General features: G+C 51.4%; 2 protein-coding genes across 6 annotated transcripts in view; one reads left to right on the top strand and one right to left on the bottom strand.

The window, feature by feature from the left end:
- The window catches only part of INPP5J (inositol polyphosphate-5-phosphatase J), a 29019-nt gene extending 26425 nt beyond the window's left edge, over positions 1 to 2594 (top strand). For all 5 annotated transcript variants that reach the window (XM_074206387.1, XM_074206390.1, XM_074206388.1 and 2 more), the window contains 3 exons: positions 726 to 803; positions 1036 to 1140; positions 1635 to 2594. In XM_074206387.1, coding sequence (XP_074062488.1) covers positions 726 to 803; positions 1036 to 1140; positions 1635 to 2210 — 759 coding nt within the window. In that variant the 3' untranslated portion in view covers positions 2211 to 2594. The remainder of the gene's footprint in view (positions 1 to 725; positions 804 to 1035; positions 1141 to 1634) is intronic.
- A 4023-nt stretch (positions 2595 to 6617) lies between these two features.
- On the bottom strand, positions 6618 to 14970 carry PLA2G3 (phospholipase A2 group III). Its single transcript, XM_074201062.1, has 7 exons — positions 14318 to 14970; positions 13765 to 13897; positions 12856 to 12990; positions 10893 to 11362; positions 8685 to 8814; positions 8454 to 8570; positions 6618 to 7691 (listed from the first exon to the last, which is right to left on the bottom strand). Exons 1-7 carry the CDS (start codon positions 14853 to 14855, stop codon positions 7454 to 7456), a joined length of 1761 nt encoding a protein of 586 aa, XP_074057163.1. The 5' UTR covers positions 14856 to 14970; the 3' UTR covers positions 6618 to 7453.
- Positions 14971 to 15750: the final 780 nt, after the last annotated feature.

Below are 15750 nucleotides of genomic sequence, written 5' to 3' on the forward strand. Positions count from 1 at the left end.
TTATGCCCATTTTACAGTTGAGGAAACTGAGGCTCAAAGGTAAGTCCCTTGTTTATAGTTATCCAGTTTAGTTTGGATCTGAGCTGAGATTCAAATTCAATTTTTCTTTTTCTTTTTTAATTTATTTAAGGCGATGGCATTAAGTGACTTGCCCAAGGTCACACAGCTAGGCAATTATTAAGTATCTGAGGCCAGCTTTGGACTCAGATCCTCCTGACTCCAGGGCTGGTGCTCTGTCCACTGCACCACCTAGCTGTCCCTGGGATTCAGATTCTAACCTTCTGACTTGGAGCCCTTGTTCTTTAAAAACATAATAATTTTTTTTTGCATTAACTTGTTTTCTATCTTTTCCACATCTCTTCCCCATTGGGGAAACAAAAACAAAACAAAACAAATCCCTTATGACAAACACGCATAGACAAGCAAAACAGACTCCTGCATTTGCTGCATTAGACAAAAATATATGTCTCGTTCTATACCTTGAGGCCACCCCCTCTATCGAGAGGCCAGTAGGAGGCTTCCTCATGGTTCCTTTGAAATGATGCTTGGTCCTTGCAATCAGGGGCTTCGAGCACCAGGGACCGAGCCAGGATCAGGGCCCATAAACCTCAAACTGACCAGTAGACAGACTGAGGCAGACCTGGGAGAACAGACCCCAGAGGGAAGGGCAGGACAGAGTTGCCTGCCTCTGACAAGTGTTTAACCCGCACTCTGCCTCCTTGCAGGTGGGTTTCCGACACTGCAAGGATTACGTGGCATACGTCTGGGCCAAGCATGAAGATGTGGATGGCAGCATGTACCAGGTGACCCCCCCCACATCCTACGGGAAGGGGCCTCAGTTGCTCTCTTCCCCTCTGAGGCCCCCTCTCTGCATCCTTCCCACCTTACACATACACACACATACATGTAGATACATGTCTGCACCTATATGGACATGCCTACATGGGCATACCTAGACACACAGACCCATGACCCAGCCTTCTGAGAACTGGGTGGTCAGTGGTACCTAACACCTCCCCTTCTTGTCCCTCACAGGTGACATTCAGTGAAGAGTCACTCCCAAGGGGTGGGGGTGAATTTATACTTGGCTACTATAGTCACAGCCAAAACATCCTCATTGGCGTCACTGATCCATTCCAGGTCAGAAGATGGGAAGGGAGAAGGAGGGGCTAAAGGACAGAAGGAATGGGGAGAAGGGAGAGAAGAGAAGGGGGAGAGGGCTAGGAGGGGGTGAGGGATGGGAGGGAGGTCAGGAGGAAGGAGAAGATTGGTAAGGGGGCAGGAAGGGGAGAATGGAAAGGACCAGGAAGGGAGGAGGGAACCAGAGAGAAAGGACTAGGGGGAGGAAGTATTCACATTTATAGGGAAATTCAGAGGTGATGGTTCAGAGCAGGAGAGCTGAGTTCAAATTCTGCCTCCAATACTTATCAGCCATGAGACCCTAGTGCTTCTCTAATGCTGTTTCTTCATGTTAGAATGAGACTGGGCAGCCTTGCGGGTAGTACGTCTCTGCTCATATGGATAGACCTGGAGTTTGGAAGGGCCAAGGGAAGGGGTCTGTGTGGGCTGGCATCTGTAACTCACTCTCTTTCTGGCTCCCACCTACCCCGGCCCTGCCCTGATTCATTGCCCAGATCTCCCTGCCCGCCTCAGACGAGGGCAGCAGCCCCACAGACAGCTCACGGGCCAGCTCCGAGGGTGAGGATGACAGCACCCTGGAGCTCCTGGGTCCCAAGTCCCGGAGCCCCAGCCCGGGCAAGATGAAGAGGCACCGAAGCCGCAGCCCCGGCCTGGCCAAGTTCCCCGGTCTGGTCCTCCGGCCTTCTTCCCGGGAGCGGGGCACAAGTCGCAGCCCCTCCCCGCAGGGCCACCGGCCCCTCAAATCCACCAGCTCTGGACTGAGCATTGGAACAAGGGCCAAGGAGAAGAAGGGAAAAGCAGGCCTGGGCCCTGAGGAAGAGGAGAACCCCCTGCCCGAGATCCCGGGGCCCTGGAGCTTCCCCCTGCCCAGCTCCCTGCCTCGACCTGTGCCTCGCACTCTGGGTCTCCTTCCTTCACTTCGGCTGGAGCCCATCCTTGGTAGCCAGTGGCAAGGTGAGCCAGAGCAGGAGAACCAGATCAGCCCAAAGAGCCCCAGTCATGCCCCCCAAAGTCCTTCCCCTACCCCCAAGAGCCAACAGAGGATGGAAGATGGTCCTCTGGGACTCTGAGGGGACTGGATTCCAGAGTGCCACCAACCCCAGTAGAGAGCCTGCTGTGTGTCTACCCTCCCTCTCTACGCTGCATCCGTCTCTATCCTTCCCATGGTTCCTCCTGCGAGGCCTACTGGCCATCAGCTGCCCCATCCTGTGGGAAGGGTCAGGCGGAGCCCTGCAGGGGTGTAGGGCTGGCCAGGGCCTCGACCTCCAGCCTTTACCGTGAAGGGGGACCCTCCCACCCTCTCTCCATCCCAGACCCTAACCTGTGACAATCACAGCCCCCTTGCTTTCCCCAAGCCCAGAGCTGGGTGCGGGAGGCATGGGGGCCGTGTGGAGCCCCAGCTGCTAGCCATCATCCTGAGGGTTGTTTATTAGGAATAAAATTCTCAGATCTCTTTTGAGTCTCTTATTTGGATGGGGTGGGGAGGGGAGGTTGGAAGCAGGGGTGGGGAGGACGCCAGAAGGAGCTTCAACTCAGCAGGAATCTCCTCTGTAGCATTCCCCCACACAGGCATCTAGCCTCCCACTTTTAGACCCCCAGTGATGGGGAGCTCACTACCGTACAAGGGAGGCCCTTGCGTATCAGGTTGGCTCTGCTATGAGGAACTTTTTCCTTCACTGCCAGTTGTCTCTGTCATGAAGGATGGAAGATCCAGGCCTGGAAGGGATCGTTTAATCAAAGTCCCTCTTTTTTAAGGAAACAGACCCAATGAGGATGGGTCACTTGCCCAAGGTCTCACAGGTGAACAATACGACTGGGATTTGAACCTGGGTATCCTCATCTCGGATCCATTCAGAAAGTTTGTTAAGTGTCTGAGGTCAGATTTGAACTCAGGTCCTCCTGAGGGGCAGATAGGAGGTACAGCCCTAGAGTCAGGAGGACCTGAGTTCAAATCCAGCCTCAGACACTTGATCCTGTGTGATGTCAGGCCAGTCACTTAGCCCTATTGCCTCACAAAAACCTTCCCCACCCTTGCCTGTTCTACCTTCTAGAGCCAAACCTAATTTCTCCCCTGACAGCTCTTCAAATACTCAGAAGGGTCTAGGGGTGGGGGATGAGGGGTGGGGGATAAACACTATCTAAAGGGAGAAATGAGTCGTTAGTCAGCTTCTGGGGTTCAGGGCTTTACAAATCTCTCATTTGATGCTCACAATCTTCGAGGTAGATACGGATGAGGAAATTAAGGCAGACAGAGGTTAAGAAGTGACTTGGCCAGGGCCACACAGTAAGTGAGGCTGAATCTGAGCTCTGGTCTTCCTGACTGCAGACCCATATAAAGAATGTCACACTGGACTTTGGGCCTCAACGAACTCCAAATGACTTCCTAGGCCTTCCCAATCCTTTTCAAGGATGATTTCCCCCCCCAAGATACCTTAAGTTTTAGCCAGGGCGTCTAATGAATTATTCTTACCTGTTATGTACAAGCAGGGTGTGGGGTCTAGGCCCCCCTTATGGGAAATGCCAGGGTACCTGTGGGCACCTTCTCTGCAGAGACCTGCTTAGGAACCAAGACCCTGGGCAGCTTGCTGGGGGTTCCATAGCCAGGAGGTTCAAGAATGGATGTTTCTCTACTATAACAAAAATCAGTCCCTCCAGGAGGGAATGCGGGGGGGGGGGGGGGGGGGGGGGGGGGGGGGGGGGAGGTTAATAACTAAGAGCAGCAAAGATTGATTGGCAGCTGGTGTGGGCAATTCCTAAACAAAAAGACCAAAATGAAAGTAACTTCGAGCTCCCATTTGAAGGGAGAAACAATATAGCTACATCTAAGATGGCAAACATAAATTTGGGGCCTTCTGGAGGAAACCTGGGTACTTGGGGGGACCAGAAAAGGGCTCTTGCTGAAGGTGGTTCTTTAGCCAGTGATGCTGAGGCAGACAGAGGTGAGATAGGATGGCATTCTAGGAATAGGGAACATCCAGGGCAAAGGCATTGACATGGGAGATGCAAGAACCAATGGATCAGGGGCAGCTAGGTGGTACAGTGTTTAAAGCATGGCCCTGGGAGTCAGGAGGACCTGAGTTCAAATCTAGACTCACACACTCAACAATTACCTAGCTGTGCGACCTTGGGCAAGTTACTTAACTCCATTGCCTTAAATAAACAAAAAATTTTTAAAAAGAACCAATGGACCAGGGGCAGCTAGGTGGCACAGTAGATAGAGCACTGGCCCTGGAGTCAGGAGGACCGAGTTCAAATGCAGACTCAGGCACTTGATACTTACTAGTTGCATAACCTTGGGTGAGTCATTTAACCTCATTGCCTGACAAAAAACAAAGAAAAAAAAACCAATGGAACTCGGGTTGTGAGCTCAGGGCTTCCCTCACTGTACCTAATTTTACAAGGTCACCTACCTGTTGTCTCATGACAAGGCCTGCTTCCCTCCCTTGACAAAACCCTCCAAATGTGGTGGTCCCCAATGTATCATCATCCTTGTGATTGGCTTGGCACAAAGGAAGGGTCCGTGGTCCACTGGGAACACGGGTTTGTCTGGCGTCCCTGGAGAAGTGACCCAAGAAGCTCCCACCTGGCCGTTTGGTTTTTTTTGTGCCACATCTGGGATGTGTCACTGAAGCCAGAGAGCCGGGCACTGGTGGAGATCAGGGCCGACCAGGAGCTTCCATGAGGAGAATGGGGGTGCCCATACTCCGCTGATTAGAGGAAGGTAGGGGAGAAGCAAGGCCTGCAGTGTGGGAGCCAGTACAGGCTTCCCCAGCAAGGGGCATAGAATGACGACTAACCCTTCAGGGGAGCCGAGGGGTCAGTCACCCCCCAAGTCCCCAAGACAATTCCTTCCTGTAGACTTTAGCATACCATAGAGGCTGTCACCGGAGAGAAGGATTAGCCCCTTTCTGCTTAGTCCTGAAGTTAGAACTACTAGGAATGAGTGGAAATTACAGGCCATTCAAAACCAGCCAAGACTTGCTAGCAATTAGAGCAGCTTCACAAAGGAATGGGTGGAGTATGGAGGTGGTGAGCTCCCCGTCACTAAAGACCGCAGAGACTAGATGAACACTGCTCAGGCTGGAGGGGCCAACCTCCTCATCTGACACACGAGAGAACGGAGGGTCAGAGAAGGTCAGCCAGATGGGAAGCCTCAAAGGCGAGACCGGAATGGGGTCTTCTGACCCACCCCACCCCCATTGCCGGGCTCTGTCCATGGTACCATTTCTTTTTCAGGACACAGGTGAACCGGATCCTCTGCCTCTTTGGCAGAATCGGTGCCAGGGGTCTTCCATTTCCTAGTAACTCTGGGATCCCAGCCCTCTGCTTCAGAGACTGGGGTCAGGTTAGTCAGTCATCCATGAGACTGGGGGCTGCCCTTCGATCCACCGAGAACGAAGCCCCATGCAACCTTCTCATGCCCTCTGTGGAACGGGAAGGAACAGTGGGGTGGGGTGGGGGACCTCTGAATGAAGCAGAGTGGTGGGGGGAGGCTTAGAACACAGAATGTCAGAGCTGGGAGGAGCTTCCATTTTACCAGGTCCAGTTCCATGTTACAGATGAATTAGCTAAAAAAAAAGTTTGTCTTCATTTTCAAAGAAGACCATGACATCAGGGAAGCGATGCCATGACAAGCTCATGAATTGGATGTGAGTGAGGAGGGGTTGGGCTAGTCCCTGGTCTCACTTTCTCCTCCAGAGCCATCTGGGTCCAGTGGCCAGATATGGATCAGGAGGACTGGAGATGGTCCTGGAAGCGAAGCAGAGTTAAGTGACTTGCCCAAGGTCATACAGCTACTTAGTGTCAAGTGTCTGAGGCCAGATTTGAACTCCTGTCCTCCTGGACTCCAAGGCCAGTGCTCTATCCACTGTGCCACTTAGAGTGGAGGAGACCTGCCTAAGATCACATAGCTAAAATAGATAGATAGATAGATAGATAGATAGATAGATAGATAGATAGAAAGATAGGAAGATGGATGGATAGATAGGAAGATAGAGAGAGAGAGAGATGGATAATAAATAGATGGATAAATGGATGGATGATAGATAGATAAAGTAGATAGATAGATAGATAGATAGATAGATAGATAGATGATAGATAGATAGATGTTAGATGATAGCTAAACGTGTGTGTGTCTGTCTCAGAGGTAGGAGTAGTTCCCATGAGCACTAGCTCCCAGCCCACAGGTCCCAGGAGCAACAGGAGCAGGCACACTCCCCTGCCTTAACCTCTCCCTAGCTCTCTGCAGTCCAATGTCTATTTATTCTTCAGCCCTGGGACAGAATCTCCAAGGGAGACGATGTCCTCTTGTCTCTGTACCCTCCTCTCCAGCTTCAACTGGACTCAGAGCTGAGTGGCCTGAGCCAAGGGGGCAGGAACAGGGGCATTCCTGCCAGGAATCTTGGTACTATGAACAGAGGGATACCAAAGGATACTTATCTTCATAAGCTCAGACATCAGCAGGCAAATGACTTTTATCATGGCATCCTGAGTGAGATGGCAGTGCCCGCCAACTTTCTACTTTACAATATTCCAATATTGTCCAACAGATAATACAGAATGGGGACCCCAATAATTTACCCCCTTCCCCCCAAGCAGTAAATAAGTTCCTGATCCCAAGGGCACAGACAGCCCCATAAATTAAACTGGAAGAAACCAAAATTGGTGAGAACAGGAGGGCATCAAGGCACATGATGAGCATGGAAATGGAAAGTTCAGGGTCAGAAATGTACTTTAGGAGTGGGAGGTTAAGCTTGAATTAGTTGGCTCAAATGATCAAGTTAAACCCAAGAAAGGATCATAGCACCAGATCAGGGAGGGGCCTCAGAGGCCATCCAGTCCAGCCCCCATATTTTACAGGTAGAGAAACTGAGACCCAGGGTGGTGAATCAACTTGACCCAAATCATTAAGTCCCTCATTTTACAGATGGATAAACAAAGATCCATCCAGGTGATCATATGTGGAGTCCATGAAGAGCGAGAACCAAGCCTAGGTCTCTTGTCTCCCAGCCCAGAGTGACTCCTTGCCAGCCCTAAGCAATGACAACAACCTCAAACTTTTGCCCTGTCAATCATGAGTGTCTCTAAAGGAGCCAACCCAGCCGCCTCTGGTTCTCTAGGTGATGCGTTGTTTGTCCTGAGTTGGGGGGCAGATGCTGCCCAAGAAGATAGTGGATGGGGTGGATCCACTGCCAGTCAGCCCTAAGTCCCAGCCCCTTGAGCGGACTGGGCTCCAGGGTGACCCAGTGATGCTTAGGTGTCCGAGGTTCCTGACCATATTTGAGGCCCAGGATCCCTCCAGTCACCTCTACCATCATTGGGGTGACCAGTGCACTGCAGAAACCATCTCACGACATTTGTCATAGAGAGACATGGCCCCTCGAAGTTCTTGCTGGCGCCCCGAGGCCCGCAATCTCCTCTCTCTTGTTCTCCTCCTCATTCTCTTCTCCACAGTCTTTCCTTTGATTCTACCTGGCCAGCCAGGCTGCTTCTTCCATAAACGCCGCAGGTGCCTGGCAGGTACCACCACAGCCCAGGGGGCATCCCTGCACCTAGGGAGGGAAGGGAAATGGGTCAGCTGGCACCTCTGAACCCTAAAATGTCAGAGCTTGGAGGGGCCATAGAATGAGAGATGTCAGAACTGGGAGGGGCCTGAGAACAGGAGATGGCAGAGCTGGGGGGAGGGGGAGCCTTGGGTATCATCTAATCCAACCTCTTCATTTTACAGAGGAGGAAATTGAGGCCTGAAGAGGTTCCATTCATTTGCTAAGGCTGTGGAGCTTTCATGATTCAGAGCAGAGAATATTGACTGTCTAGAACATGGAGCACCAGAGCTGGTCGGAGCTTTAGAACCACGTAGCTCAGATAGGGATGTGACTTTTCAGTGGTCATAGAGGGAGGCAGGAGAAGGGCAAGGACTAGGGGTCAGGTTTTCTGCTGCCCCATCCTAAAATCTTCCTATAGACACTGTACTGCCCCCTTTCCCGGGGGGGGCCCATTCCCAGCACCAAGAGCCCCACCCATGCTGCCATGATCACTATTTAACGTTCAGAGGGCCTCTCCTGCCATTTACACGCTAGACAAAGAGCCCTTGGTCCCCAATAAAGGGACAAGATGGACGAGGCCAGGAGGATGGAGAGTTGGACACCAAAGCCCAAAGGGACCCTTCTGGTCCAACTTTTGCCTCTTACAAAGAAGAAAATGGGGGTTCAGAGAGTGGCCCAAAATCCCACAAAGGATAGCAAGGATGTGGGCTCAGGTGCAACATTCTTGGCACTCACATCCTCCAAGCCATCATCTTCTATCGCACTCACCCATCGCTGGGTCCACAGTCTTCTGGGAGTCTCAGCTCAAAGCAAGTCAGAGCCAACAGGTTCCAAAGTTTGTCCTCCACCTCATTGGAACTCTGTGTCCTCAGCACCTTGGCCATCCTGCAGAGATGTACATGGACTGAGCCGTCCTGCTCATCCCTATCTTCCTCCTTTCTTCCCTCCCTCCAGATGCTGGCCTCCCAGGACCCACATGGGTCACCCCCACTCCCTCACCGTCTTGTACAGTTGCAGTGAAAGAGGGTGTGATTCTCTGAATTATACAGCTGGTACTTGGTCTCCCCAGGTTCAATCTTGTGCGGACACTGGTCCAGTTGTCGGTAGCATTGGCAGGTCTTGGAAAAATCTGAAGGTAGAGAATGTTATCTATGAAGAACCAAGGGAGAGACTGGAGCACACATCCAAACAAGTCCCAAGGCTGCACCCTCAAGATAGATGGGCAAGGGGTTGCTAGGTGGCACAGTGGATAGAGCATCAGCCCTGGAGTCAGGAGTCCCTGAGTTCAAATCTGGCCTCAGACACATAATAATTACCTAGCTGTGTGGCCTTGGGCAAGCCACTTAACCCCATTTGCTTTGCAAAAATATAAAAAAAATGATAGATGGGCAATAAGGGAAACCTATTCAAGCCATACACACTTAGGAGCATACCATAAAGGAAGCAAATATTCAGTGATTACAGTGGAAAGGGCCTGGGTCTTAGGACCAAAGAGATGATGGGTTCAAAACCCATCTCTAATACTTAATACTTGGACATGTAACTTCAGCTCACTGGGCCTCAGTTTCCTCAGTGGAAATGAGAGGATTAGAGGCAGTGGTCCATCTCCAGGTCTATGATTCTGTGAGATCACTTCCACCTCTAAATCTAGAATAATAGAACTTCAGGATACACAAGCTTCTAAGGACATGTGTTTTAGTCATTTCAGTCATGACTCTTCATGACCCCATTTGGGATCCCATTTTATAGATAAGAAAACTGAGGCAGACAGGTGAAATGACTTGCCCAGGTCACCCAGCTAGTAAGTATCTGAAGCCACATTTGAACGTAGGAAGATGAGTCTTGCCGACTCCAGGCTGGGTTCTCTGGGCCCTATGGGGCCCTCTAGCGGTCCTTGAGGACACATACTTAGAGACACTGGCATCACACACACACACACACGCACACGCACACGCACGCACAGAAACACACACAATCACATTCCTGCCTCCACATACCCCTTCATTCCACTGGCCTTTATACACACCAACTCATAAATAGTTACAATAAATTCCAAAGATTCCTAGGGAGAATACTATGGAGACAATGAAGTACAGATTGCCTGGGTTTTGCAGTTCCAAAATTCTGAGCTCAAATTCTGGGTTCTCCCACTTACTCCCTGTGTGGCCTTGGCCAGTCCCTTTCCCTTCCTGGACCTCAGTTTCCTCATCTAAAATCCCAGGATCCAGATGACCTCCAGAAGGTCCTTCTGTCTCTAACCCAATGATGCTATCATCCCATCAAGTAGACGCAGCCCTGCCCACTGCCCATGGCATGCAGGGTGGACACCCAGCAATGTTTGCTAACATGTTTCCTTGAATCATCCTTCACTCCTACAAAATAATAGATAAAAATAGTCCCTGAATCACAGAATCCTAGAATCTCAGAGCCAAGCAGGACCAGAGGCAATCTATTCAACTCAAACCTGAATGAGAATTCTCTCTCTAGAATGGATCCATTCAACAAGCATTTATTAGTCACCTACTGTATGCTGGGCATTGTTATGTAGCCCTGAGGATACAAAGAAAAAGAAAAATCCACCCCTGCCTTCAGGAAGCAAACATTCTAAAGAAGGAAACAACATGTACTGATGTAAAGACTCGATATGTCTTACACATTCTAAGAACTAAGGATTCCAGGAAAGGAAAAGGTCCTACCCTCAGGGAATTCTCAGTTTATAATGAGGGGGGCAGGAATAGCTCAAGCAAAAGCTTAGCATGAAGATAATCTCAGAGAGGAAGGCACTAGGAGCTGGGGAGACTGAGAAAGGTGCATCTGGTAGCATTTGAGCAGTCTCAAAAATGGTCTTCCACCTGCTGCTTGGTGACCTCCCAGATGCTCGTTCTCATCCTCAGAAAGTCTGTCCCAATTTTCATCCTCAATAAACTTCTCTCCATTCCCTTCACACAAGTACAAGCCTTCGGGGACACACTCAAACACAATGCATTCACATCCAGAATAGTAGCTGTTTTTCATTTCTGTAGTGATTTATGTCCATTTCTCCTTTATATCCATTATCCTCTTTGAGTTTCAAAAGGTGGGCACTACAGGTGTTTTTTGCTCCCATTTTACAGAGGAGGATAGTGAGGTACAGGGAGAGTCACACACATCCCTCACCCAGGGGACCACCTGCACCTTTGGGATTCCCTCCCGTAGGAGGTCACTCACCTTGGTAGACCTTCTTTTCAACTAGGTGGAGTGTGGGCTTTAGACCAGCATCATCAGGAGCTGGGGTCTCTGGTGTTCCCTGAGCAGCTCCCTCTGTGGGGTCTCTGGCTGCTTGTCTCCCTCCAGGCCTGTAGCCTCTGCTCCTAGGTCTCCCCTTAGTGTAGTTGTACCCAGCTACTCTTGCCTGCTTTTCTGAGGTGATCACTTCACTGGGAGTCAGGCCAGGGAGGGTTGGAGATGATGGTTGTACACTAATGTTAGCATTCTGAGAACTCCCGGGCATTGGTGGGGTAGGACGGAAAAAGGACTTATGTCTCTTGGGCCCCTTAGGTCCCTTGGACCCTATGCTTTGCATTCGATTCCTCTGTCTCTGCTGCTTCCTCTTGGAAGACTTCGATTCCCCTCTGGTCACATTATAGTGATTCTGTTGAAGAAGTCGGGCCTGGGAAATGGGGCCATATTTCTTACACCTAGCAAGGAGACAGAAAGAAGAAGAAGGTCCATGGGCTCCTCAATATTAATGGTCCCTCTTCATTTTACAGTGTGAAGAAACAACTTCAAGGGGCCTTAGGATCTCTACCATGGCCATTCTCTGCCTGCACTTTGGGGACTCTCCATGCATAACTCAGAGAAGCACCTCTTGGGGGGGGGGGGGTGGAATAGGCTCTTTACGGGCCTAATTGGGGAAGGGAGAAGGGGCAACATCACAGACCTGTGGAGAGGCCCCAGCCTGGAACGTGGGTCCAAAGGCCTCCCTCCTCCATCAAATGGAGATGGACATTGTGGATCTGCCAAGCTCCCCGAGGAGGAGAGGAAGTTGATCTATGACCAGAAAGGATTTTGGAAATGGAAGCAAGGATGGGAATGACTGAAATTCCCCCACTCGGTCTTGGGGATGAGGAGGGAAAGGAAAAAACATTTCTACCTTGCCTACTTTGTGTCAGACACTGTCTCAAATCTCTTCATGAAAATTCTGTTTTCTGTTCTAAGCCCCCCCAGCTTTGATATATCATAACCCTCCTCAGTGAGAACATGGCCCCAGAGCTGGTAAGGATGACTGTACTTTCCTTCTCCCCTCCCAATCTCCAAGCCTCCTGACCTGGGAAGGACTCCTGGCAAAGACTGTCAAGAGGCTGCCTTACTGGTTTGGTGCCTTCAGGGTTGGGCTTACACCTATTTGTGGCCTTCTCAGGCCTCAAACAAGAAAGCAGGGGGTGGGGGGGCATACAAATAATATAATAGAAAATTCCTAGAGACATCTGATCCGGTCCCTCATTTTCCAGATGAAGAATCTGAGACCCAGAGAGAAGTGACTTGCCCAAGGTCACATAGGAGTTGGAACAAAAACTACCCATTCCTCTACAGATGAAGATTTCTAAGAACTTTTCCCCAAAATAAACCTGTGAGGATCTGGATAGGGTGGTTATTTATCATCATTACCTCATCTTACAGGTGAAGAAATTGAAACTGGGATGGGAAATAATTCTCACAGTCACACAGAAAGGGAGGATATACTTCCAGGAACAAACTTTGACTCACTCTACAGAAGATTCCCTTACCTTGTCCATCCCCAGAAAAAACCCCAGGACCTAGGCATCCCCAACCCCACAGCTAATAGGGGAAGGAGCATGAGGGAAGAGCAGGGGAAGAAGCCTCAGGAGACACAATAGAAGAGAAGGGGAAGGAGTCTCAGAAGGCATAATAAGAAAGAGAAGGGGAAGGAGCCTCAGGAGGCACAATAGGGAAAGGAAGGGAAAGGAGCCTCTGGAGTCACAGTAGGGGAAGAACAAGAGAAGGAGCCTCAACAGGCATAATAGGGGAAGGGCCCTTGGGTAGGTGGAGGTTGATTTGGGTTACTTGGCTGGCAAGGATCTACTTGGATCTGTTCCTTAGTTAAGGGGCCTTAGGAAAAAATGGGGGAAGAGTCTGTCATGGGTTGTCAGATTGAGATAAGGCTACCTACCCGCCCCACCAGTACCATTCGATGCATGCCTCCTTCTCCTCCAGCACAAAGCAGGGAATTTCCAGCAGATTGAAGAAGGTGGTGCCCACAAAATCTGAAATGGTGTCCTGTTGACTCTGGAGACAACCTCGGAACCTAATAGCCGGAGCCCAAAGGTTGGTACCTTCAACCCATCCACAGTGTTGGGAGGAGGGGGATGTATAGAAGGTAGGGGGATCCTGAAAGTTGGGACAAGTTGGAAGAACCCTCCCCAATTCCCCTGCCTGCTAGCCCACTGCCCCTAGAAAATTCAGAATATCCAGTGATTAGACATGGAAGGACCCTCATTTAATGCAGAGGTCCTTCACCTTTTTTTCTGGTGGCATGGACCTCTCTGGCATTCCCCTTTTCGGAGCAACAGTTTGAAAAGTATTAAGGGAAATGCCTCAGATATCAAAGGAAGCTAATTCTTTGAAATAAAGTTACAAAATTTCCCATCTAAATTTCATCACTCTTTGATCCAGGATCCCTTGATTTTCCATGGGCTCCAGGTTAAGAATACCCTACTCTAATCCAGCCTCCTTCCATGTTCAAATTGAGGCAACTGGAGCCCAGAGAGATCTAAGAGACTCCCAATGCCAGTCCATGCCACTATGAACCCCCTCTTCTGGGTTTCCTTTCCCACCACCACTCCCAGGAATGGGATCACCATAGAGCTAGCTCCCTATTTGACAAAGAAACTGAACCCCAGAAAATCGCATGACTGGTCCAAAAATAAAATCACATGATGTAACAGTATTGGGGGCAAGATTTGAACCCCAGGCCCCTGACTCCATTTCCTGCATCCTCTTTCTTCCATTAGCTCTGGTCCTGGAGCATCTCCTGAGTAGAGGTGGCCAATGCTCAGAAGGACCTTATCCGTCCCCTCACCTGGAATCACAGTCACAATGGGAGATGGTGTGGAATCGATAGTTGCGAATGCCATAGTTATACTCAAGAGGGGCTATGTTCTTCTCACAGAGGTCGTGGTCCCGGCAGCACAGGTCTGGCCCCTGGAAGAGCCCTGTGGGACGAGGACAGACTTGGCAGGCAGGAGAGAAGGCACCCCATCTGGGGGCCAGGGGAACCAGGGCATCTCTTCAGGCCCCCTCCAGTCCTCCCAGCTCCCAGGTCTTCCATATTGCATCTTTGGATCCCCTCTCCCCAAGGCAGAGTTCAGTCATTTCCTTTGCATCAACCTCCACAAGAGGCAGAGAGAGTTGGAACTGGACAGGACCTCAGAGGCCATGGAACCCAGCCCACTCATCTTGCTGAGGGGGAAACAGAGGCTCGGACAGGACATAAGTGGGGGTCAGGATGTGAACTCTGGTCCTTCTCTAATCAATCCATCTTCCCATTGCCTGCACGTTGCCTCCTCCCTTTCCAAGCAGCATCCCCTCTCAGGACGGGTTGTCAGATGGGCAGCGCAGTGATGTTTACTTACCCAGGTCCGAGGAGTTCGCTGCAGAGTCCCCCACTCCACACCAGAGGGTCCCAGGCATGGTCCAGCCCCTCCTCACACGCCGGAGTACTTCTTCCCCTTGGGCTCGCCCTTTGATCTCCTCCTTCCCCCAGCGCGGTGGTTCCTTCTCGGTCCTGCCACAGACATCTTGCTGCTTCTGGAGGGCTCCCAGGAGCCCCCGCAGCAGAGGCCTGGGGGGGTGGGCAACCATGCCAGGCGAGGGCTCGCCTCCCCTCTCCTGAGCGCAGGCAGCCTGGTAGGACAGAACAATAGGAGCTTCCTGCCAGTAGACACACTCCAGCAGGTGACCCTGCTCATTCCAACTAGTGTGGAAGAGCACCAAGCCATCTGTGCCCAGGCTCAGGAAGCTCAGAGAGTGGAGGGGGGAGGCTGGCACCTTCCTGGGCACTGCCAGGTGACAGAAGGTGTTGTTCCAGTTGAACCTGGGTCCCGGCTCCCCCTTTGCCAGCATCATCCCCAGGGGGACCAGTGTCCACAGGAGCCAGCCTGGATGGTCCATCTCAGCTCCCTACCCACTCGTGGAGTGCCCCACCAGGCTGCTGCCCAGGAACAGAAGGGAAGCCGGGGCTTCTGGATCAATGACTGGCCCGGCAGGCGGGCGCCGACTGCAGCCAGCCTGGAGGAGGATGGAGCATATGGGGTGATCTCTGCTCTGTAACTGAATCCACCAGCCCCCACAGGGAAGCCTCTGATTGGCTCCCAAGCTTTAAAACCACCTGGCCTCATGCCCCGCCCTGGGAGTTCCTTTCTGCCTATTACCTGAAAACCGGGGCAAAAGCTTGGGGGACTTACCTGGCATCCATCCTGCACAACCACCCAAGGAGCTTCCCAAAATCCCTTTCTCCCAGAGCAGTGGAGCTGGGAGCACTGCCTAACTCCTTATTGGACCAAAGAGGAGACCCATATGTGCCAGGTGATGGGCAGGACTCCGGAGCCAGGGAAGAGGTTGGCACTGCCCCACTTGTCACACATCAGATGGCCCTGGGCCATCAAGGAAGCTGACTGGCAATAAGCTGTAGGGCAAAGAGTAGCATGGACAGCCAAGGCTCAGGGTCCTGACCCATCTGGGGGTAGGTCCTGGCCATGTCCCAGGAGCAGCCGTGCCAGCTCCTGTGACAAGGGCCAGAGCGCAGTGCCAGCTGCCCGGGGCCACTCGTCCTGCTCCCTCCTCACCCCACCCTCTGACTTGAGGCTTGGACCTAGACCTCTGGGACTGAGCCAAAGGACCTGCCCATCCAGTCTCCCCTTGGCTTTATCTGGGGCCAGTGACTGGGGTCCCGCCTTGGGAGGCAGCCCAGAGAGGTGGGAGGAGCCCCAGATTTGGAGACAGAACCCTGGCTAATACTTTTGACTCGAGAAGCACCAGAGGCCCAGAGAGGAAGCGAATGATTTGT

Source organism: Macrotis lagotis, chromosome X (assembly GCF_037893015.1).
Source record: "Macrotis lagotis isolate mMagLag1 chromosome X, bilby.v1.9.chrom.fasta, whole genome shotgun sequence".
NCBI classification, from domain to species: Eukaryota; Metazoa; Chordata; class Mammalia; order Peramelemorphia; family Peramelidae; genus Macrotis; species Macrotis lagotis.

What these genes read in the sequence shown, in the direction of transcription:
- PLA2G3 (XM_074201062.1), bottom strand. Translation starts at nt 14,855, where the DNA reads ATGGACCATCCAGGCTGGCTCCTGTGGACACTGGTCCCCCTGGGGATG. An exon ending in CATTGTGACTGTGATTCCAG is followed by an intron (nt 12,991 to 13,764) that starts GTGAGGGGACGG and finishes TCCGGCTATTAG; the next exon opens with GTTCCGAGGTTGTCTCCAGA. An exon ending in TGAAAAGAAGGTCTACCAAG is followed by an intron (nt 8,815 to 10,892) that starts GTGAGTGACCTC and finishes CTCTACCTTCAG; the next exon opens with ATTTTTCCAAGACCTGCCAA.